The sequence below is a fragment of the Saccopteryx leptura genome, chromosome 7, assembly GCF_036850995.1.
Source record: "Saccopteryx leptura isolate mSacLep1 chromosome 7, mSacLep1_pri_phased_curated, whole genome shotgun sequence".
Lineage (NCBI taxonomy): Eukaryota > Metazoa > Chordata > Mammalia > Chiroptera > Emballonuridae > Saccopteryx > Saccopteryx leptura.
The window spans coordinates 24,710,057-24,733,735 of NC_089509.1; the positions used below are offsets into that span (position 1 = coordinate 24,710,057).

Sequence of the window (23,679 nt, forward strand, 5' to 3'; positions counted from 1 at the left end):
ATTTCATATAATTTTGGAAAAAGCATTTTTAATATATTTTTTTTAATTTTAATCCTCTCAAGTGAAAATGGCAAACTACTAGAACCAAGATAGTGTTTTATTTTATTATTAAGTTTTCAAGGGGAAGGGTAGTTCACTCTGCATAATTACTATATTTATTGTACTGTGGCCAAGGAGTGTTGTCAGCATTATTTATATTTTCTGGAATTTATTTAAGTTTACTGTGACTATAAATGCTCACTTAAAAATATTTCATGACCTTTGTAAAAGAAGAATTTTACCTTCTAAAAATAGAGTTGTATCTGTATTAGTTTGATTTAAGCATTAGTTACTTAGATCTTATACAGGTTTTCTTACTTTTCTTCCACTTTATTTCTCATGGTCAGAATTAAGTACATAAAATTTCTTGTTTCTAGTAATGCTTCCTCATCCTGGTTTCTGTAACTGTTGCAGTGTAAAAATTTATAGTATTTATTTAATATAAAACATTTTAGGTTGAAAAACCTTTATTGAAGATTATATTTTTATCATAAAATATTTTTTTCTGGTGCCTAAACGTATCTCTCATGAATTCCTACTTATTATTATATATATATTATTATATATTATTATTATTATTACTGAGGCTTTATGTGAAAAAATGCCTTATACTTTGTATGTCTATTATCTGGAATCTATTTTAGCAGAGTATAGAATACTAGCCTGAAAATGTTTTTCTCTTAGTTTCTAATAACTTTGTTATCTTTTGGCATTTCTTAATGCCATCTGATTTTATCTCTGGTGGTATTAATATCTGATGTTCTGTAATTTCAAAATGACTTATAGAGGTTTAAGTCTAAATGTATATCTTTATGAAGAAGCAAGTTCTTCAATTCAAGAAAACCTTAATCATTTTATTTGTGTTTTTGTTTTTTTCTACTAGTATCTACATTCTCATAAAATTTTTTAAAGTATCTGTTGTACCCTTCTAAACGTGTATATTGACTTCTCTTTCTATTTTTTACACATTTTTTTTATGTTTTTCTGTGATCCTTTCTGGGTGAACTAAATATTATTATTTCATAAATCACTTTCTCTGAATCCAGCCTAGTATTTAAATTTTCATGTTGATATATTTTATTCTCAAATGTAGTATGTCTTCTTCTTAACTCTGTTATAATTATTCTGCATGTCATCTATTTCTATCTATACCTATATATCATCTATCTACATATCTATCTTCTTTTTCATTTTAGGGATTTTTCTATAATTTTCTCTTTGAGGATCCCAAACATACTTATTTTAAACTCTTTTTCTAAAGACTTGAATCTCATTTTTATTTAATATTGAGTAAATTCATTTTATAATGATTGATTGTAATGGCTGATTTTATTAGAGATAGTTTTCTTCATGCATTTTAAAATTTTGGTTTGCAATCTCTCCTTGAATAGGGTTGTCAATTTTCTCTCGGACATTGTGTGTTTACTCACCTCTATTTACAGGTATTTCGGCTTTCAGTTCAGCCCCCAGCATTATTTTCAGCACTCTTAGTTCAGACTGCATCAGATTTAGTCTCTACACCAGCCAGAGGTTTGGCCTACGGTTTCCTATCTATCTAGGCACAACTAGACAGCAACAAAGAGTATTTTTTTATTTTGTTTTGCTCTGATTTATTTAGTTTTCCTTTTCTTTCAAGAGCCAAGGAGTCTCCCATTCTGGTTTATGATTTTCAGCTATGAGCCTGGCTGCAGTCCTCAATCTTATGTGGGACAGCTTTATTTCCCATTAACCCACAGATCTGAACACGTGTTCATTTCTAATGGCCTCCATACTCACCCTAAATAAACAGCCATCCAGTTTCAATGTAGCTCATCACTTGCCATATTGTTTTATATCTATTAATCAGAGATATATTTTGTTTGTTTCCTGTTATATTTTATCACTACCTCTCTGTTTTTAGCAGTAGAGAATATAAGCTATGGATTTAAAGTTCCATTTTCATATGATTTTTTTTCTTAAAAATTTAAAAATAATTTTATCTTTATTCATTTTAGAGAGAAGAGAGAGAGAGGAAGGTGTGAGGGAAGTGGAGGAGACGGAAGCATCAACTTGTAGTAGTTGCTTCTTATATGTTTCTTGACCAGGTAAACCCAGGATTTTGAACCAGAAAATTCAGCATTCCAATTGGACACTTTATTCATTGCACCACCATAGGTCAGGCTCTTAAATATTCTTAATGCCATTAGAGTAGTTCATTGTGTGAATGAATAATAACTATCAAGTAGTTCCACTTCTGATAGGAAATACTTTTTTTCTACTTTAATATTAAAGTCTGCTATATTAAAAATTATTGTGCATATATTTTTAAACAATACTCTTTTTTTTTTTTTACAGAGACAGCAAGAGTTAGAGAGATGGACAGATAGGGACAGACAAACAGGAACAGAGATAGGTGAGAGGCATCAATCATTAGTTTTTCATTGCGACACCTTAGTTGTTCATTGATTGCTTTCTCATATGTGCCTTGACTGTGGGCCTTCAGCAGACCGAGTAACTCCTTGCTCGAGCCAGCAACCTTGGGTCCAATCTGGGGAGCTTTTGCTCAAACAAGATGAGCCTGCGCTCAAGCTGGCGACCTCCAGGTCTCGAACCTAGGTTCTCCACATCCCAGTCCAATGCTCAATCCACTGAGCCACCGCCTGGTCAGGCAGTACTCTCTATCTTTAAATGAGTTTTTATATGTGGGCAGGTAGAGGGCTTATTTACCCCACAACTTTTCTGTCTCTGTATAATATCTAAGGTTGTTTTTCATTTAGCAATCTGAAGATGGCATTTCTGAATTTTTTTCCATGAGTTCTGAACTTGAAATTTCTTCCTGAATTGTATTCTATAAGTGTTATGTGCTCTGGGTTGTGATAGACCACATGTAGAAGAATATAATTCTTGACCAGAGATATGTTCTTAGAGAGTAGAAAGTGTTCAATGATAATGGCTATATTGCACTTTAATTTAGCTCTCATTCTCTTCTTTATTGCAATAAAGAAACATTAGTGAACATATATTTTAACAGTAAGATGGCACATTATGTATTATAGGAAAGATGTTTTAACTGCCTAATATAAGTTGATTACCTTAAAAACCTTTAATGCTTAAGCTAGCACTTAGAAATCTTTGAAAATAAATATAGCTCTGATTCAACATCTTGGGTAGTTTAGAGATCTTTTAGCTTGTAAAAGTAAGAATTTAATTAAAGTAAAATTTTAAATATTAAAAAGATGATGCACACATATTTCTAATCCAATGCCTATATGTGTAGTTCATTTCAATGTCTGTAGAACTCACAAAAGTCTATCACAAATATGTATACTAATTTATAATTAATAACTCCTTAAATAGATTGGTACATACTATACCAATTTACGATTATATTAGTAGCTGATGGTTTATATTATGGTTTATATAATGATTGTTAGAAGCACCGGATGTGTTATTAACAACATTATTTATTTATAATCTAAATCCTAAAAGTGACTTTTGGAATCCAATTCTCCAAAGATAGCCAGTATATAGAATCAAAATATACTATCCCCAATATATGCCACTTTAGCATGAAAATTATGCTAAATTATGCTTTAAAAAAGACTTCCAAAGCTTCCTATATCTGACTAAAAGTATAAACCTCTTCAAAATGAGGACTGTTATAAGCCTCCTTCCCAGTGAAGTTTATTGGCCATGAAGAAGATGGAAAGCCAGTGCTGAGATGAACTCAGATAAATTTTATTAACCAGTCCTTATCTTTTTTAATGTTTATTTTATTAATTTTAGAGAAAAGAAGGGAGAGAGCAGGAGAGAACAAGAATATTGATCTGTTCCTGTATGTGCTCTTACCAGGGACCGACTGGCAACCTACGAGCTTTGAGATGATGTTCTAACCCACAGACCTATCCAGCCAGGGCTAACCTTATCTTGCATCAATTTCCCTATATATTTACCTTTCTACAAATTGCCATCACTAGGAACTCAAAGTCTTTTCCTTTGCCTCATCCTTTTTCTAAATATTTGCTCTTCCTTGCTAAGATGCTAAATAAGCCCAAGTTTTAACCACCCTTTAGAGTTATTCATCACTGAGTTCTCCCATTTATACACATGATGCATATGTTAATAAACTTCTGTGTTTTTTTCATTGTTTACCTGAATTTTATCAGTCTAATTTACAGAGTCTCAGTCAATAAATCTAAGGTGGTAAGAAGGAAAAGTTTTTTTTTTCCTTCCTACTACATTGATCATCCACATCATATTTCAGATTTATTTTTGAGACATATTCAGAGGAAGCTGTTTTATGAGTTCATTGCAAAATATAAATATACATATATAAGACAAATTAAAAGCACTTGAAATTTTCTATTAACTGTAATTAACCCTGTTAATTATTGTTATATATTTTCTTAACATATTATCTGTCATAGATTGGTCAAACCAGTTTTTATTAAGATATAGCTTTTAATACTTACTGTGTTATAAAGTTATTTATAATTTTTTTCATAAATAACTTTCTGCCTGGTTTTATGCTTCACCTCTAAATCTGCTAAATCTTGATAACATATTCAGTTAGTTTTAGCTTAGTATTTTCTACAGCAATTTATATTTTGTTTCAGTATAGTGTTGCCAGGTTCTTATTCATATACTTGTTAAAGACTGTTGTCTGATATATTGCAACACTAGCACAAACAATGCCAGAAGCAATATGAAGAAAATTATACACTACATATGTTTAGAATATTGTTAACCTGAATCTAATAATTAGCTCTTTGGTATTAGAATTATCCTATTAAATAAAAAAATATTTATTCAGACACTAACTCAAACATTAATGTTATTCATCTATTAATTCTCAATTAATATATGTTCCAGAAAGATAATTTCTAAGCTGAAAGTCAAATTCTTCTAAGCTATAACCCAAAAACTGAGATACTTAATTACTGAAAAGAATCACATAATTTTGAAAAACAGTGTTGGAAAATATCCGTTTTGGAAACAAAACTTCCTTACTAAGAATGGGCCTCAAGAATATTTATCTATGTGCACATTAGCTTGTATTTCTTATGTGAGTGCTTAATTGTAATCAAAAGATGTTTAAGGAAAAAAAACACAATTCATTTATTTTTCTTCTTTTCCAAGTGAGAGGTGGGGAGATAGAGAGACAGACTCTAGCATGCGCCCTGTCTGGGATCCACTTGACAACCCCATCAGGGGCCGATGCTCTGCCCATTTTGGGCCATGCTTACAAACAAGTTATTTTAGCATCCAAGGCAGAGGTTCCACAGAGCCATCCTGTGAGCTTGGGGCCAATGTTTTTAAACCAGTAAAGCCATGGCTGCAGGAGGGAAAGAGAAAGTGAGAGAGAGAATGGGGAGAGGGAAGAGTGTAGAAGCAGATGGTCGCTTCTTCTATGTGCTCTGAGCAGGAATCAAACCCAGGACATCCACAAGCTGGATTGATGCTCTACCAATCAGCCAACTAGCCAGGACCCAAAAACCATTTTTATAACTTTAAATGACCATGGAATATGTGGTTTCTGGGGTGTTTGCTTAATCACAGTTGTGATAACTTTTGTTTTACTTTTTGCTTCAGATACTTATGAGGGACCAAAATAAGTCATTAAGAGCTCAAAATTAAACAAATAAAAAGTGATTTCACATTTTAAAAATATTTTAGAGCCTGACCAGGTGGTGGCGTATTGGATAGAGTGTCGGACTGAGATACAGAGGACCCAGGTTCGAAACCCCGAGGTCACTGACTTAAGAGCGGGCTCATCTGGTTTCAGCATGGGCTCACCAGCTTGAGCCCAAGGTTGCTGACTTGAGCAAGGGGTCACTCGGTCTGCTGTAGCCCCCCAGTCAAGGCACATGTGAGAAAGCAACCAACGAACAACTAAGGTGCCGCAATGAAGAATTGATGCTTCTCATTTCTCCCCCTTCCTGTCTGTCTGTCCCTATCTGTCCATCTCTCTGTCTCTCTCGGTCTCTGTCACAAAAAAAAGAAGAAAATATTTCAGAGATGATTCATAAATATATACTGAAATCTATGAAAAATTCTTCCTTGAGTTATTTGAATGATATTAACTATTTCACTAGTTATACCGCAATAGTTATTGAAATTTATTTTTTAATTGTCATCATCTGGTATAGAGAGGAAAGTAAGTTGTTTTATAATGTCAAGTGTAAACTAAAAAAAAATTAAAAAGTCATAATAATAGAATACATTCATAAAAGAAAGAAAAGCCTTAGCAACTCTCAAAATAAATCAAAGTTTTGAATGTCCTTCATCCTAATGGAATCCATTAACAGCACAATAATATTTAGAAAACTAGTTGAAAAATAAATATATAATTTTATCTTTCTTTTCTCGTAATTTTTGTTAAATTTTATGATAATAATTTATTTACGAAAAGAGGAAGGCTGTCCATGGGTTTAGCTGTGAGTCTCTTACTGGACTCTAAAATCAAGACTCGGAATCCAGACAGCCTGCTTTAAAATCCCAGTTGTGTCATACTGGTTCTGTGACCGAGCAGGGTTAAATTTCTTTTGACTTTTTGAACTGCAGCACATTAAAAACTCTGGGTTTTCACTATAATTTGCACTGTAAAACAGTTCATGTGAAGAACATTCTTAAACTGATAGACTCATGCAGAGAACATTCTTAGAACTGTGAAAGACTCAAAAAATATTAGCTATTATTAATGTTACATATAGAATGTGAGCAAACCTATTAGAAGAAATACAAGAATACTTTTTGTAAAGACGAGATGTGGATCGAGGATAGGCTGAAAGGATTCCACATCCAAGAAGCCAGCGTAGGTGCTGTACCTGATGTTCTGCTTACCTGTACTCCGACAGGAAAACTTGGTTTTTTGATCACACATTCGTAAAGTACCATTGCAACTTTTTTCATCACTACCATCTTCACAGTCTTTTTCCCCATCACAGCGCCACAGATCAGGAATACAGTTTCCATCAGGATGACATTGAAATTCATTCCCATTACATCCAGCAGGAAAATGAATCTCTTAAATATAAATGAGAGAGAGAAAGAAGTAGAAGGGAGAAGACAGGAGATAAATCATAATTTTACTTGATAATTTCTTTTCTTTAGGCATTAATATGATAGTAGAGAGAATATATATTTGCTTTTTATTTTTTGTTTTTATTAAAAAGTTGTTTAACAGCTTTAATACTCTCTAGTGTTTTCAAATTCATTTCATAAATATTAATAGAGAAAATGTTTCTGGTCTCCTACAGAATTCCTTAAATTGTCATATGGGATAGGAATAAGGTTTAGAGCAAGGAAGATAATGAGTGATTTTAACTAGTGTCCTAAGAAAGAGATCTTTGAGAGGCTTTTCTCATTGTCACATAAATAAGTTTCACATTGTACTCTAAATATTGACACTGGTCAATCTTTTGATACTTCTATAGATAATTTCTTTTGAACTCTTATGAGGTAACTAAGTAAAAAAGGAAGTATTTCTGGCTCACAGAATATTTGAAGGATAATACCCCAAAAATTTAAAATCAAATAAGCTAAAAACACTATAATAATCCCAAATTTATTGGGGTATAAGATTTCTGGTCTAAAATCACAGCAGAGATGACGTCAGAGTAATGGCGGGGTAGGAAGCGATACCGATAAATCTCCCCTAAAACTCAACAAGATCTTCAACCAGAAACAGAAAAACCTATACTTGGAGCCTCCAGATGCTTCGCAATACACCCAAAGGTATGGTCGAGTGAAAAATTGGCTAAATATATAACCAAACCCGAAGGAATTCGGAGTAAGAAATGCTCCTCCTTCCTCACTAACCTAAACAGGGCGGCTTTCTCTGGTAACTGTGAATATAGAAACTGAGGCGGGCAAAGGGTGTGAATAGATCCAGGCCGCGGCAAAAACGGCCGAACCAGGCTGTGGCACGGAGATCCAAGCCGAGGAAAAACTGATCCTGTGGCAACCCGGGCAATACAAGCTAACACTCGCGCCAAACCCAAACAAAGAAAGACAAGCGGGGCGGCCATTTTACCCAGTCTCCTGGTGGGCGTGCGCGCAGTTAGTGGGCGAGAGATTTCTTCCTAGGCTCTGAGAGTGGGTGCCCGTGTTGCCCCACAGAGAGGCAGGGTCAGAGGCCTTTCTGTGGGCCGAGGGCAGAGTCTCTGGGCAGCCCCAGCGCCCTGTGAAAGCCACGCACGGGAGGGAGTGAGAACTAATTCCAACGGTGGAGATTTTCTGTGCTGGAGGGGGTTTCACTCAGAGGGAAACGCGGCCAGCCTCATATCCTGGTTTGCACGTGCAGATAGTGAATGAGAGATTCCTCCGAGTGCCTCGGCAGTGCGCGCCCGTATTATCGCACAGAGGGGCAGAGTCAGGGGCCTTTGTGTGGGCCAAAGCAGAATCTCGGGCCGCCCCAGCGCCTTGCAAAAGCCGCGCACGGGGACGGAGCGAGACTCAATTCCAACGCTCCAACTTTTTCCTGCGGTTGGGGGTTTCACTCAGAGCGTGAGACTGCTGGCCGGATATCCTGGTCTGCGCGCGCAGCCAGTGAGTGAGAGTTTCCTCCAAGCGACCCGGAAGTGGGCGCCCGCCTGTGTTACTGGACAGAGTGGCAGACAGAGCCAGAGGTCTTTGAGTGGGCGGAAAGCCCGCCTGATTATGCTAGCAGCTCTGACTGACTGAGCCTTACCCAGAGCCCTGTGCTGAGTGGAAATAGAGTGGGGAGTTGCCAGCTCTTTGAGCCTCTTACTATCCAGGCAGAGGCAGCAGCAACCCAATAGCTGGATTATCAGGCTACTAATTCAGGAAGGAAAGACTAGGAGAAAGGCTCCAGGAACACGGACTCTCTCACTGTCGGAGCCTATAAATGCTAATGAGCCTCGACTGCCAACGAGACTAAAGCACAATACATGACATTGCCATAGAGACTTATCAACTGCAAACCTCTACCTGAGCGTGCCAAAGGGGCAGAACCCGGGGTACAGAGTCACTGACCAGGAAGAGGGAGAGAAAAGAAAAAGCAAGAAGATAACCTCTCAAAATCAAGAATAATCTGCAGACTTTATAACCTATCCCATTTTATTATATTTGTTCGTTTGTTTCTCTTATCTTCATTCTTGATACTTTTTTTCCTCCTCCAATTTGGCCAATTAACTCTCTGCCGGTCTTACTCTCTCCTCTCCTTGAACTACACTACCCACAAGTGTTACATCTCCCATAATCTTTTCTCTTCTCTTCCTTTCTCTCTATGAGGGTTGCACTCCAAAACCCTTAACTCTCTCTGTCTCTCTCTCTCCTTTCTTTTTTCTTCTTTTAGTGGTTCCCTCTTTTTTTCTCTCTCTCTCTTTCTTTTCTCCCTCTATATTAGTTTCTTCCTTTCTCCTTTACATCTCCTCTCATTCAAACCTCAATAACAAAAAAATTATCTTATCTGGGACTCAAACTTATGTTTGTGGCATTTTGGGGGGGTTTTACTTCACCTTTTTAACTCACTAGCAGTGCTCCCATCCCTGGCTCTCCATTTTATCTAGTTTTTGTTCCACTAAATACAATAGTAATTTTTTAATTTGTCCCCCCATTTTTCCGTTTTCCTCTTATTCCTCTCATCATAACTCTTAGACAACCAACTCCTAAAAGCAAATCATTTTATTCTTGACCCAAATTTTTTCCTTATTTGCTTTTTGTGGGTCCATACGCTCTTTTTTTTTGTTTTCTTTTTTTTCGTTTCTCTTTTTTTTTCTTTTTTTTTTTTTTGCCCCTTTATTCCTTTTCCCCAATCAGGCCCTCCATCACAGGCACTGTTTGTTATAATTCACAGTTCACCACAAGATTTTCTCAAGAAAGAGGGGAGAGGAGAGGAGAGGAAAAAAGGAGGGGGGGGAATAATTTCCTTTTTAAAAAAATTTTATTTTATTTTATTTTTCTTTATTTCATTATTTTTTTTTTTAAAAAACAACTCTTTTCGATTTTTTATTTTTTTTATTATTTTTTTTAACTTCTTATTCTTCATTAAATCTCATTAATACTATCAACAAAACCACCCTCAAATGCCATTAAGGAAGAGAAAATCGAATATCATGGATACAAAAGAAAGAGAGGTAACACAGCTAGATGAGGAAAAATCTATGGAGAAAAAATTTAATATATTGGAAAACTTGGAGCTAAATGACAGAGAATTCAAGATAGAAATCATAAAAATCCTCCAAGATATACAAGAAAACACAGAAAGGCAATTTAGGGAGCTCAGAAAACAACTCAATGAACACAAAGAATATATGTCCAAGGAAATTGAAACTATAAAAACAAATCAAACAGAGATGAAAAATTCAATTCACGAGCTGAAAAACGAAGAAACAAGCTTAGCTAATAGAACAGGTCAGATAGAAGAGAGGATTAGTTAAATAGAAGACAAACAACTTGAGGCACAACAGAGAGAAGAAAGAGACTCAAAAATTAAAAAAAATGAGATAGCCCTACAAGAATTATCTGACTCCATCAAAAAGAATAACATAAGAATAATAGGTATATCAGAGGGAGAAGAGAGAGAAAATGGAATGGAGAACATCCTAAAACAAATAATAGATGAGAACTTACCAAGCCTGTGGAAAGAACTAAAGCCACAAGTTCAAGAAGCAAACAGAACTCCGAGTTTTCTTAACCCCAACAAACCTACTCCAAGGCATATCATAATGAAATTGACACAAACCAACAGCAAAGAAAAAATTCTCAAGGCAGCCAGGGAAAAGAAGAGTACAACATATAAAGGAAGGCCCATTAGATTATCATCAGATTTCTCAGCAGAAACTCTACAAGCTAGAAGAGAGTGGACCCCAATATTTAAAGTCCTGAAAGAGAGGAACTTTCAGCCACGAATACTATACCCATCAAAGCTATCCTTCAAATATGAAGGAGAAATAAAAACAGTCACAGATACAGAAAAGATGAGGGAATTTATCATCAGAAAACCCCCACTCCAGGAATTACTAAAGGGGGTTCTCCAATCAGAAACAAAGAACAAAAAAATTAACAGAGCCACAAGTAAAAGCTCCAAGAAGAGCACAATAAAACCAAATTTTAACTGTGACAACAAAAAGAAAGAGGGGGAGAAGATGGAGATTAACAGTAGCAAAGGACGATGGAGTGCAAAAGTACTCACAAAATAGTTCGCTACAATGAACAGGGTAGGGACCCTTTTCATTACTCAAAGGTAACCACCATTGAAAAAACCACCACAGAAGCACATGAGATAAAAAAGATAGCAACAGAGGAAAGATGTACGGAATACAACCAAATAAAAACAAAAGATAGAAAAACGAAAGAGAAGGATCAAACCAGACACAAAACTAACAGAAAGCAAGATATAAAATGGCAATAGGGAACTCACAAGTATCAATAATTACACTACTTGTAAATGGATTAAACTCACCAATAAAAAGGCACAGAGTAGCAGAATGTATTAAAAAAGAAAATCCAACTGTATGCTGCCTACAGGAAACTCACCTAAGTAACAAGGATAGAAACAAATTCAAAGTGAAAGGCTGGAAAACAATACTCCAAGCAAATAACATCAAAAAAAAAGCAGGTGTAGCAATACTCATATCGGATAATGCTGACTAGAAGACAGGAAAAGTACTCAGAGACAAAAATGGCCATTTCATAATGGCTAAGGGGACACTGAATCAAGAAGACATAAAAATTTTTAATATATATGCACCAAACCAAGGAGCACGAAAATATATAAGACAGCTACTTATTGATCTTAAAACAAAAACTGACAAAAACAAAATCATACTTGGAGACCTCAATACACCGCTGACGGCTCTAGATCGGTCATCCAAACAGAGAATCAGCAAAGACATAGTGGCCTTAAACAAAACACTAGAGCACCTGGATATGATAGACATCTACAGGACATTTTATCCCAAAGTGACTGAGTATACATTTTTCTCCAGTGTACATGGATCATTCTCAAGAATTGACCATATGTTGGGCCACAAAAACAACATCAGCAAATTCAGAAAAATCGAAGTTGTACCAAGCATATTTTCTGATCATAAAGTCTTGAAACTAGAATTGAACTGCAAAAAAGAGGAAAAAATCCCACAAAAATGTGGAAACTAAACAACATACTTTTAAAAAATGAATGGGTCAAAGAAGAAATAAGTGCAGAGATCAAAAGATATATACAGACTAATGAAAATGACAATACGACATATCAGAATCTATGGGATGCAGCAAAAGCAGTAATAAGAGGGAAGTTCATATCACTTCAGGCATATATGAACAAACAAGAGAGAGCCCAAGTGAACCACTTAACTTCCCACCTTAAGGAACTAGAAAAAGAAGAACAAAGACAACCCAAAACCAGCCGCAGAAAGGAGATAATAAAAATCAGAGCAGAAATAAATGAATTAGAGAACAGAAAAACTATAGAAAAATTAATAGAACAAGGAGCTGGTTCTTTGAAAAGCTCAACAAAATTGACAAACTCTTGGCAAGACTTAACAAGGAAAAAAGAGAAAGAACTCATATAAACAAAATCCAAAATGAAAGAGGAGAAATCACCACGGACACCGTAGATATACAAAGAATTATTTTAGAATACTATGAAAAACTTTATGCCACTAAATTCAACAACCCAGAAGAAATGGATAAATTCCTAGAACAATACAACCTTCCTAGACTGAGTCAAGAAGAAGCCGAAAGCCTAAACAGACCTATCAGTAGAGAAGAAATAGAGAAAACCATTAAAATCCTCCCCCAAAATAAAAGTCCAGGCCCTGACGGCTATACAAGCGAATTTTATCAAACATTCAAAGAAGACTTGGTTCCTATTCTACTCAAAGTCTTCCAAAAAATTGAAGAAGAAGCAATACTTCCAAACACATTTTATGAGGCCAACATAACCCTCATACCAAAACCAGGCAAGGATGGCACAAAAAAAGAAAACTACAGACCAATATCTCTAATGAATACAGATGCTAAAATACTAAACAAAATACTAGCAAATCGAATACAACAACATATTAAAAAAAAATACATCATGATCAAGTGGGATTCATCCCAGAATCTCAAGGATGGTTCAACATACGTAAAACGGTTAACGTATACACCATATCAACAAAACAAAGAACAAAAACCACATGATCTTATCAATAGATGCAGAAAAGGCTTTCGATAAAATACAACACAATTTTATGTTTAAGAATCTCAACAAAATGGGTATAGAAGGAAAATATCTCAACATGATAAAGGCCATATATGATAAACCATCAGCTAACATTATATTAAATGGCACTAAACTGAAAGCTTTCCCCCTTAAATCAGGAACAAGACAGGGTTGTCCACTCTCTCCACTCTTATTTAATGTGGTACTAGAGGTTCTAGCCAGAGCAATCAGACAAGACAAAGAAATAAAAGGCATCCATATCGGAAAAGAAGAAGTAAAGGTATCAGTTTTGCAGATGATATGATCCGATACATCGAAAACCCCAAAGAATCCACAAAAAGACTACTAGAAACAATAAGCCAATACAGTAAGGTCGCAGGATACAAAATTAACATACAGAAGTCAATAGCCTTTCTATATGCCAACAATGAAACAACTGAGAAGGAACTCAAAAGAATAATCCCCTTCATGATTGCAACAAAAAAAATAAAATACTTAGGAATAAACATAACAAAAAATGTAAAGGACTTATATAATGAAAACTATAAACCATTGTTAAGGGAAATCGAAAAAGATATAATGAGTTGGAAGAATATACCTTGTTCTTGGCTAGGAAGAATAAATATAATCAAGATGGCTATATTACCCAAAGCAATATACAAATTTAATACAATTCCCATCAAACTTCCAATGACGTTTTTTAAAGAAATAGAGCAAAAAATCATCAGATTTATATGGAACTATAAAAAACCCCGAATAGCCAAAGCAATCCTAAAGAAAAAAAATGAAGCTGGGGGCATTACAATACCTGACTTCAAACTATATTATAGGGCCACGACAATCAAAACAGCATGGTATTGGCAGAAAAATAGACACTCAGACCAATGGAACAGAATAGAAAGTCCAGAAATAAAACCACATATATATAGTCAAATAATTTTTGATAAAGGGGCCAACAACACACAATGGAGAAAAGAAAGCCTCTTCAATAAATGGTGCTGGGAAAACTGGAAAGCCACATGCAAAAGAATGAAACTGGACTACAGTTTGTCCCCCTGTACTAAAATTAACTCAAAATGGATCAAAGATCTAAACATAAGACCTGAAACAATTAAGTACATAGAAGAAGACATAGGTACTCAACTCATGGACCTGGGTTTTAAAGAGCATTTTATGAATTTGACTCCACAGGCAAGAGAAGTGAAGGCAAAAATTAATGAATGGGACTACATCAGACTAAGAAGTTTTTGCTCAGCAAGAGAAACTGATAAAATAAACAGAAAGCCAACTAAATGGGAAATGATATTTTCAAACAACAGCTCAGATAAGGGCCTAATATCCAAAATATACAAAGAACTCATAAAACTCAACAACAAACAAACAACCAATCCAATAAAAAAATGGGAAGAGGATATGAATAGACACTTCTCCCAGGAAGAAATACAAATGGCCAACAGATATATGAAAAGATGCTCATCTTCTTTAGCTATTAGAGAAATGCAAATCAAAACGGCAATGAGATACCACCTCACACCTGTTCGATTAGCTGTTATTAGCAAGACAGGTAATAGCAAATGTTGGAGAGGCTGTGGAGAAAAAGGAACCCTCATCCACTGTTGGTGGGAATGTAAAGTAGTACAACCATTATGGAAGAAAGTATGGTGGTTCCTCAAAAAACTGAAAATAGAACTACCTTATGACCCAGCAATCCCTCTACTGGGTATATATCCCAAAAACTCAGAAACATTGATACGTAAAGACACATGCAGCCCCATGTTTATTGCAGCATTGTTCACAGTGGCCAGGACATGGAAACAACCAAAAAGCCCATCAATAGATGACTGGATAAAGAAGATGTGGCACATATACACTATGGAATACTACTCAGCCATATGAAATGATGGCATCGGAACATTTACAGCAAAATGGTGGGATCTTGATAACATGATACGAAGCGAAATAAGTAAATCAGAAAAAAACCAGGAACTGTATTATTCCATACGTAGGTGGGACATAATAGTGAAACTAAGAGACATTGATAAGAGTGTGGTGGTTACGGGGGGGAGGGGGGAATGGGAGAGGGAAAGGGGGTGGGGAGGGGCACAAAGAAAACAAGATAGAAGGTGACAGAGGACAATCTGACTTTGGGTGGTGGGTATGCAACATAATTGAATGACAAGATAACCTGGACTTGTTATCTTTGAATATATGTATCCTGATTTATTTATGTCACCCCATTAAAAAAATAAAATTATTAAAAAATAAAACAAATAAAAAATAAAATCACAGCAGACATATAATTATTTAATGAGTTATTATATATTCAAAGTTAATTTATTAATTAATAATTTATACAGAATCCAGATACTCTATTCCTCAAAACCTGACAAGTAAAAACATAAGTTACAAATGTTCAGGTAAGCATAAGAAATAAGAAAATAAAAATTTTGGAGATATAGATATTTCATGGTAAAATTGAATAATATTTTTTAATTTTTATTTTTTATTTATTGAGAGGAGGGGAAGCAGAGACAGACTTCCGCATACACCCTGACCAGGATCCACCCAGCAAGCCCACTAGGGGAACATGATCTGCCCATGTGGGGCACTGCTCTGCTGCTCAGCAGCCAGCTCTTCTTTGCACCTGAGGCAATGACCTTGGAGCCAGCTTCAACGCCCGGGCCAACTCACTCCAGTTGAGCCATGGCTACAGGAGGGGGGGAGAGAGAGAGAGAAGCAAGAGGGGGAGGGGTAGAGAAGCAGATGGATGCTTCTCCTGTGTGCCCTGACCAGGAATCAAACCCAGGACATCCATATACCAGGCCAACGCTCTACCACTAAGCCAACCAGTCAGGACCACAATTGAATAATTTGATTTTAATCAGCAATGTATTAAATTTTTAAATTTCTAATATAATGTGATATTGTAAGAAGCACTTCTAAATTCTGTTGCACAATAGAGATTTTAGTATATATTCTTTCTATACCAAAGTTTTAATGTAACAAATTTATTGTCCTACAAAGTAATCCGCCAATTAATCTTCATGTCCATAATAACAATTAGCAATTATCTATAGCATTACAATATATTTGAAACAGGTCCATGTGAGTTACCCATTACTTAATTAATGTGCTGGTTCAGTACGGATCATGTGGTTAAGAACTAAAATTAGAATAATTTAGGGTCAAAGCTAATAATAACAATTATATCACCAAGGCAGCTGCTTAATCTTTTAAGACTTCTATTTACTCTCTACCTGGACAGTGGAGAGTCTGCAGGGTTGCTTTGAGGAATAAATTGGATATCCATAAATTATTACTATAACTACAAGATTTTGTAGTGCTGTTATTTTTATGATATAAAAAGTTTGGTTTATAATTTTTTCTTAAAGATGTTCAAGAACTACTATATTTTAGGTGATGAAATATAAGGTGCCCAAGAATGACTTGACTCTTGACTCTCCTTCCCAAGTATTCTAAGAGTGCAGTAATGATGAAATAACAAATAACCAACAATACAAAGTAAAAAGTAGAAAAATATCTTTGATGAAGCAAGAATAAATCTGTTGATAGAAAATAGGAATTCAGGCCCTGGCCTGTGGCTCAATAGGTAGAGCATAGGCCTGGTTCATGAACATTACGGGTTCAATTCCCAGTCAGGACACTCAGGAAAGTAACCATTTACTTCTCTCTCCCTTCTTCTCCCCCTTCTCTGCTTCTTCCCATCCTGCAACCAGTGGCTCCATTGGTGTGACTCTAGCAGGGCACTGAGGATAGCTCAGTTACAGCATGTCAGCCTCAGGCACTAAAAATAGCTTGGTACTCAAGCACTGGTCCTAGACAGGGTTGCTGGGCTGCACTCAGGAGTCTGTCTCCCTTTCTGCACATTGCTCACGAAAAACAAAAACAAAAGCAAACAAACAGAGATAAAAACAAAACCAAAAATAGAAAAAAAGTTCAAATTCACAGACAACCTACAGAACTAATTTCTAAAAGTAACCGGTGCCAAGAACACATAATAATCACACTCAATTTATAGAGAAGGCACTAAATTTAGGCTGTTTGAAGTCCCTTACAATACCAGAGACTTTGTTTCTACTTTCCTAGTAATCCAAATCAACCTAACTTCAGATATATTGAGTCTTCTTTTTAAAAGAAAATGAGTACATATACACAATCAATAAAAATGGCAGAGTCTCTGTACATTTGTAAGATACATGTGGAATGTGATGTAGGAACTTTCCACTGTATTTAATTTAGTATCTGTATAGTGCCCTATTTAACAGTATAGCCTAACCCCTGCAGTGGGAAAGAATGATGGGGCTGGTTTCACGTTACAGAATAGTCACAGGAATGTAAATTACAACATTAGGAAATATGGTTAGTTTTGTAATAACTATGTATGGTGACAGGTGAATATTGAAAATATTGGGTGGAGACACTTTGTAAAGTATATGATTGTTTAAGCACCATGCTGTATACTTGAAAATAATTCAAAATAATATTGAATGTAAACTAAAAATAAATTCTTTAATTAAAAAAAAGATATTATGAAGTCTTTAAGCCTAGAATCTTTTTCAAGGTAATTTAAGTCTTATGTGATTTCAGTGTTCTGAAAAAAGAAAGGAGAAAATCAAGTGGAGTTCCAAGGTCATTCAGCTCTGTAAGTGGTTCTTTTTTTAATTTTTAAAAGATCTTAATAGTTTTTTTTTTGGGGGGGGGTTGACAGAGAGAGAGACAGAAAGAGGGGCAGATAAGAATAGACAGACAGGAAGGGAGAGAGATGAGAAGCATCAATTCTTTGTTGCGGCTTCTTAGTTGTTCATTGATTGATTCCTCTTATGTGCCTTGACCAGGGGGCTACAGCATACCAGTGACCCATTGCTAAAGACAGAGACCTTGGGTTCAAGCTGGTGAGCTGTGCTCAAACCAGAGAGATGATCGCTCAAGCTGGCGACCTCGGGGTTTCAAACCTGGGGCCTCTACACCCCAATCTGATGCTCTATCCCCTGTGGTACCACTTGGTCAGGGGAGATTTTTATTGATTTTTGAGATAGAAGAGAAAGAGAAAGAGGCAGGGGAGGAGCAGGAAGCATCAGCTCATAGTTGCTTTCAGCATGTGCCTTGGCTGAGCAAGTCCAGAATTTTGAATTGGCGACCTCAGCATTCTATGTCAAATGCATTATTCACTGCACCACCACAGGTCAAGCTCTAAGTAATTCTATGGTGAAGAAGTTTTACTTCTTTTTTCTACTACTTAACCTTCCTTGAAAACAAAACAAACCTTAGCTCAGGTGAATTTTATAACCTCTAGTACAAACTCAACAAATAACATATAAAAGCATTATTTCAGGTAATTGTTGCTCAGTGATTTCAAATCATAAATAATGGAAAGTACAGTCTATTGATTTTTGTACCTTCTCTAAAGTAAGAGTGAAGATTGGCAGCCATAAATTAAATCTGTCCCTCAGTATACTTAATTTGGCAAATACATTATTTACTTTTTAAGAATATAAAATTTTTCTTTAAAAAATCTAGATTTTTAAGTTCCTTGAAAGTAATAAGATTCTTGGGCTCACATCCTTGTAAACACTGCTACCTGATTTACATGGGACTGGGCCGAATTGTATTAACAGCTTCCTGCAATAAAGAAAAGAGAACGATATTCATTTCTATTGTTTTCTTCCTTAGCACATTTTTTCCCTTGGTGGAGGTGGACAATAGGGCCACTGCTCACTACATTTTCTTTTGTTTCTGAAATACTTCAGGAAAATACTTTCAGAAAGCTCTGTAACATTTTTAATTCACCCCTGCTTTCATATTGATGCTCATTTTACTCTTTTTTAAAACTTAGTTTACTTCTTTATGAGTCCTTTTTATAGATACTTGTGAATAATCCTCCAACTCATAATTTTTCTCTGCAATAGCTTCTTAGAATTTACAGTCAAATTTATGAATTATTTTTCATAATATGTATTCGTTTGGATCAATCTGATCCTCAGATTTATTTATATTACTAAACCATATTCTGCCTTTTAAAAAATCCTTCCTGTTTATAACCTTTAATATTTCAAGTTTATAGCTTAAGTTTTTTCTGAAAATGATCAGAGGGCTAGAAAAATAAATAATCAGAATAGTGATATGCAAGAAAATTTTGAAAAGAAGCAACATATTATACATTTAAAAATAGCTAATTTAGGAAACACTTTATTGGCTTAAATAAAATTATATACCACATACCAAATTTTACTCTAATTTCTATTCCTTTACCCATCTTTTATTTCTTTAGAAACCATGTTACCTTAAACATATCAATAATAATAGAAGAAATTTTGTGTTTAATTGTTGTAAGAGTAATGTTTTAACTCTTATACACATACTTTAGATTTCGTTTCAAAGATATACTTCTTTTAAATAATGTTCCTCAACTATTAACTCAATGATATATTGGGAAATTCTCAAGAAGTAGATTATGTAAACTCAGAAATCTAGATAGATTAACCTGATTCAAAAAGAGACTTGCAAAAGATAAATTGTTGCTTTGGGAACATGGTACTTCTCCTGATTCAGCAGTATGGTAACTATATATCTAGTGCACTAGATTTTTAGCTCAACTTTATTTACAGCCAAGAATAATTTGTGGTCACACAGATCAGAGCAGAGTCTCTGAAGGGAGAGAACATGCTGCTACTGTCCCAAATGCTTTAAAATTCCATTCACATTTTATTTGCATTGTCTGGCATTGTTTGGTTTATCTGTTTGTGATTTATAGGTGAATCTAGTCATTTGTTTTCTTATGCTAAATAAATATACGTATTTTAAATTTAAAATGTGATATCTCCCTGAGGCTATACTTTTCTTTTTTCTTTTTCTTTCTTTTTCTTCTTAAACTAACCATTCTGAAACTCTGTAGGCTAGTATACTATCCACTCAGGAGCAGCACAAACTATGAGATTGCAAGAGTTTCAAAATAAGGGGATAGTCTGAGGAAGAAAATACAATATATAGTTATATAAGGATGTATATACAGTTATATAGTGAAAAAAATTCACCCATCTGCTTCTATTGAGTCTGATTAATAATAAATAAGTAAAACTGCTTATTGAGACCACTCTGTTTCACAGAAACTAAAATTACAAAATAATTATTGTTTGGTAAATGTCCAAACAGTCTTTTTTTATTTTATTTTATTTTTTAATTTTTTTCTTTTTTATTGAATTTATTGGGGATTACACTATTTAATAAATTATACTGGTTTCAAGTTAACAATTCAATAGCAAGGCATCTGTACAGCGCATTGTGTGCTTCCCACCCGCAGCCCACCCTCCATGCCTTACCTGTTTCCCTAACCCTCTCTCAGCTTCCCGGACCCTCCTCTTCCCGAGCAATTCCCACACTACTGTCTGTGGCCAGGAGTTTTTTCTCTTTTTAATTTTTATTCAATTATGGTTTATAGTCAATATTATTTTGTATTAGTTTTAGATGTACAGCATAGTGGTTGGACAATCTAATACTTTACAAATTTTTCTCCCTAATATTTCCAGCTCCTACTTGGCCCCATATATGGTTATTATGTTATTCCTTTTTTTTTTTTTTTTGTGGCAGAGAGTCAGAGAGAGAGAGACAGACAGACAGACAGACAGGGAGGGAGAGAGATGAGAAGCATCAATTCTTTGTTGCAGCACCTCAGTTGTTCGTTGATTGCTTTCTCATATGTGTCTTGACGGGGGGGGGGGCTACAGCAGACCGAGTGACCCCTTGCTCAAGCCAGCGACCTTGGGCTCAAGCTGGTGAGCTTTGTTCAAACCATATGAGCCTTCACTCAAGCTAGTGACCTCGGGGTCTCGAACCTGGGTTCTCCGCATCCCAGTCCGACCCTCTATCCACTGCGCCACTGCCTGGTCAGGCATTATTATGTTATTCTTGACTGTATTCCCTATGTTGGACTTAACATCACCATGACTATTTTGTAAATACTAATCTGCACTTCTCAACTTTTCACCTCTTTCACCCAATCCCCAAACCTTTCTTCTGGCAATCATCAGGCTGTTCTCTGTATCTAGTTGTTTGCTTCTGTCTTGTTTGTTTGTATTATTCATTAGATGCCATAAAAAAGTGAAATCATATGGTATGTGTCTTTCTCTGACTGATTTATTTCTCTTAGTATAATACCCTCCAGGTCCATCCATGCTTTTCCAAATGGTAAGATTTCATTCTTCTACAAACAATTTTACTGTATACATAACATGTAGCAGAGTTGAGATTGGAGCTAACGTAATTAAGGTTCAAAGCGTGCTTTCTCTGCCACTGTACTATTATTACCTTCTTAAAAGGCTCAAGAATGAAAAAACTGTTAGCTCATATAGTAATCAAAAGTGTCTAAAAACTCATTTACTTTTTATATTTAAAGTACTGCTGTTTAGCTTATTTCTTTTCTAATAGTAGTTCATATTTATTTTACTCTGTTGTAAGGTAAAGGTATATCTGGTCTTTTATGAACAGATATCAATAAATTGCGCCTGACCTGTGGTGGCGCAGTGGATAAAGCGTCGACCTGGAAATGCTGAGGTTGCCAGTGTGAAACCCTGGGCTTGCCTGGTCAAGGCACATATGGGAGTTGATGCTTCCAGCTCCTCCCCCCTTCTCTCTCTCTGTCTCTCCCTCTCCTCTCTAAAATTAACAATTAAAAAATTAAAAAAAAAAAAAAAAAAAGCCCTGGCCGGTTGGCTCAGCGGTAGAGCGTCAGCCTGGCGTGTGGGGGACCCGGGTTCGATTCCCGGCCAGGGCACATAGGAGAAGCGCTCATTTGCTTCTCCACCCCACCCCCTCCTTCCTCTCTGTCTCTCTCTTCCCCTCCCGCAGCCAAGGCTCCATTGGAGAAAAGATGGCCCGGGTGCTGAGGATGGCTCCTTGGCCTCTGCCCCAGGCGCTAGAGTGGCTCTGGTCGCGGCAGAGCAACGCCCCGGAGGGGCAGAGCATTGCCCCCTGGTGGGCAGAGTGTCGCCCCTGGTGGGCGTGCCAGGTGGATCCCGGTCAGGCGCATGCAGGAGTCTGTCTGACTGTTTCTCCCCGTTTCCAGCTTCAGAAAAATACAAAAAAATAAATAAATAAATAAATAAAATAAATAAATTGCAGATTACATGAGGCAATCTACCTTTTTGGGGCTTGTTTCTTCAGTTGGTTGTTAATCAAGAAAGAAGACTGATCTGAGCGGTCAGAGAAGTTGAGTAATGTTACCCATGATTACACATCTAGTTAGTGGCAGAGAGATAGTTCAACAATCTTTAAAATGAGAATATTGGCCTCAATACCTCCTTCAATTGCTCTTTAAACTTATATTTACTGCAAAGTGCCAGGCATTTTTCTAAATACTAGGATAAAACAGTGAATAAGAGAGAGATATTACTGTTCCCACAGAACTTATATAGGGGAGAAAAAAGCATGTAGACATTTAAAAGTAGTTATAAAAGTACATCAATTAGATTAAAGCAGTTAAGTACTATGAAGAAAATGGATCAGAGGAATGTTACGAGCAAAAACACACATCACCTCTGATCAAAATTCACTGGCCAAAGTCAGTCACATTGAGTGGGGACCCATCATCTTGGCCCCACCCAACCACAAGTTTCTAAGAGGTACAATCTTATTGTGTTCCAAACAAAAAGCAGAAGTGTAAGTATTTTCTGAACATCCTTGATATGCATAGTGGACATGCTGATAGGGTGATTAGAGAAGTCTCTCTGAGAAGGGAATATTTGAGTTGAGCCCAAATTAAGGAAAAGAATCAGACATGCAAGTTAAGGTAAATACCATATTTCCCCATGTATAAGACACACTTTTTTTTTCTTTTTAAAAAATTTGGGATCTAAAAACTGGGTGCATCTTATACAATAGTTGTAGACATTTTTACTTCCATTTCTCACTTTTTCATGCTTGTTTTTGGCCTCATTGTTGAAGACAGTGATTCATCATCAGACACAGATGAAGACAAGCTAATGGATGGAAGTTTTGACAGTGATGAGGAGTTGTATAAATTTTATGATGAATAAAAAGAGTTCAATAACTTTATGTGATACATTTTTTTTTCAACTTTCGAGCCTCAAAATTAATGTGCGTCTTATACATGAGATCGTCTTATGCATTTGGAAATACGGTTCCTGGTAGGCAGGGGAATAACAAATGCAAAGAATCTAAAGCAGCAAAGTCTTTGTTTTTCCAGAAAGAGAAGGAAGTGAATGAGGTTGTGTGAGTGGAAGAGATCTGAGAATATGATAGGGGTTTTATCAATACCTATTATAAGATAAGTTCAAAAGGTATCTATCTATTTTGAAACAGAGGAGTAATGATGATATAATTTAATCTATATTATTAAAGTTCTCAATGGTTGTTATATAAAAAAAATATAATAATGCTTCAGTGGAAGTAGGAAACTGCTTTTGCTGGAGTTCAGGTGAAAAATAAAAGGTATAATGTTTACCTTTAGAGCATAA

At 35.7% G+C, this 23,679-nt stretch overlaps 1 protein-coding gene across 1 annotated transcript in view; it reads right to left on the bottom strand.

The window, feature by feature from the left end:
- Window positions 1–23,679, bottom strand: part of LRP1B (LDL receptor related protein 1B) — a 2,108,848-nt gene that overhangs the window by 780,340 nt on the left and 1,304,829 nt on the right. Inside the window, exon 21 of the mRNA XM_066345498.1 lies at window positions 6,862–7,044. Coding sequence (XP_066201595.1) covers window positions 6,862–7,044 — 183 coding nt within the window. The remainder of the gene's footprint in view (window positions 1–6,861; window positions 7,045–23,679) is intronic.